This window comes from Chenopodium quinoa, unplaced genomic scaffold, assembly GCF_001683475.1.
Source record: "Chenopodium quinoa cultivar QQ74 unplaced genomic scaffold, ASM168347v1, whole genome shotgun sequence".
Lineage (NCBI taxonomy): Eukaryota > Viridiplantae > Streptophyta > Magnoliopsida > Caryophyllales > Amaranthaceae > Chenopodium > Chenopodium quinoa.
This window is the reverse complement of record NW_018742814.1, coordinates 47,625-48,773: the sequence shown is the minus strand read 5'-3', so window position 1 is coordinate 48,773 and position 1,149 is coordinate 47,625. Positions and strand designations below refer to the sequence as shown.

At 32.2% G+C, this 1,149-nt stretch overlaps 1 protein-coding gene across 1 annotated transcript; it reads left to right on the top strand.

Moving 5' to 3' along the window:
- The first annotated feature begins 416 nt into the window (after window positions 1–416).
- On the top strand, window positions 417–738 carry LOC110725362. Its single transcript, XM_021904852.1, has one exon. It carries the CDS (start codon window positions 440–442, stop codon window positions 644–646), a length of 207 nt encoding a protein of 68 aa, XP_021760544.1. The 5' UTR covers window positions 417–439; the 3' UTR covers window positions 647–738.
- The last annotated feature ends 411 nt before the right edge of the window (window positions 739–1,149 follow it).

Sequence of the window (1,149 nt, the reverse complement as noted above, 5' to 3'; positions counted from 1 at the left end):
ATTGGAACTAATATAAGAGACGGAAATTAAAAGCTGAACTAAATTGATCTGAAATAAAATTAAACTGAAATAAACAAGCCCTTAATCAACTTATTTTTATTTGAAACATTAATCACCTTGTTTTACTCAATAAATAGTTGAAATTGGACATATTCCATCATTAGCTAGTCAGCATAAGAATATATGCTAACACGGTTACAACACGAATAAGAACAACACCGCTTCCAAGTTTAATTTCAATCCTAATTTGTGTCTATCTTTGTGAATTGAGAATCTTCTAGACTCACCTTCAAACCTTCCAGATTATTTCTTCCCATTAACAAATCCATCATATCATACATATAGAAAACTTCAATAAAACAGTGATATATTAACTCGTTACATAAAGGAATACTTCAAATAAATCAAACAAACTTGACGATCAAATTCAAATATCATTATGTGTTTGGTGTTTATTGTAGACGAAGACGAGAAGGTGATCGGGCGGTACGCAGCAGGCGGCGCGTGCCCCTACTGCGGTGGTCAAGTCCAGGCTTTAGATGTTGAAAAAGCATGGCGTTTATGGTACGTCCCTTTGTACACCCGTACCAAACGCAAGTTTCTTTGCTCTTTTTGTAATCGCCCTTTGATCATTCAATATCCATAATTATTGTTCATGTTTGTATTAAATTATTGTAATTGTTCGAAATATTTATATTACAAAGTACTCCGTATATGAATAATAATGATTATGTAATTATGTAAGGTTTTTTTGTGTTTGTAAATTGATGAAGTGTTTTTAAAATGTAGCCGATATTCATTTTTATGGAGGAATATTGTTGATGTTTCGTATTTGTAAACAAGTGTGATCATAAGCATTATAATAGTGTAAAAATAATAAAATGTCCGCTCTTTTTTTTCATTTATTAATTTTTATTTTATTTTTATTTGGTAAGGAGAAGGTCTTATTGGACTGGAACCTCTAATAATAAGTCCATTGCCCTCTGGATTTGTTGAGCCTTTTGGTTTTGATGGACAAATTGACAAACTCGACTAATGAATGTTTTGAGTCTTTGGTGAATAAAAGGTTCAAGCAAAGTTTGTTCCGGAGTAGGAACTTGGATGCGGAGTAGCATTCTCTAAAAAGCCTCATGCAAATCTCACGTTCTA

Bases quoted from the DNA above. Each gene is read 5' to 3' on its own strand.
- LOC110725362 (XM_021904852.1), top strand. From the start codon at position 440: ATGTGTTTGGTGTTTATTGTAGACGAAGACGAGAAGGTGATCGGGCGG.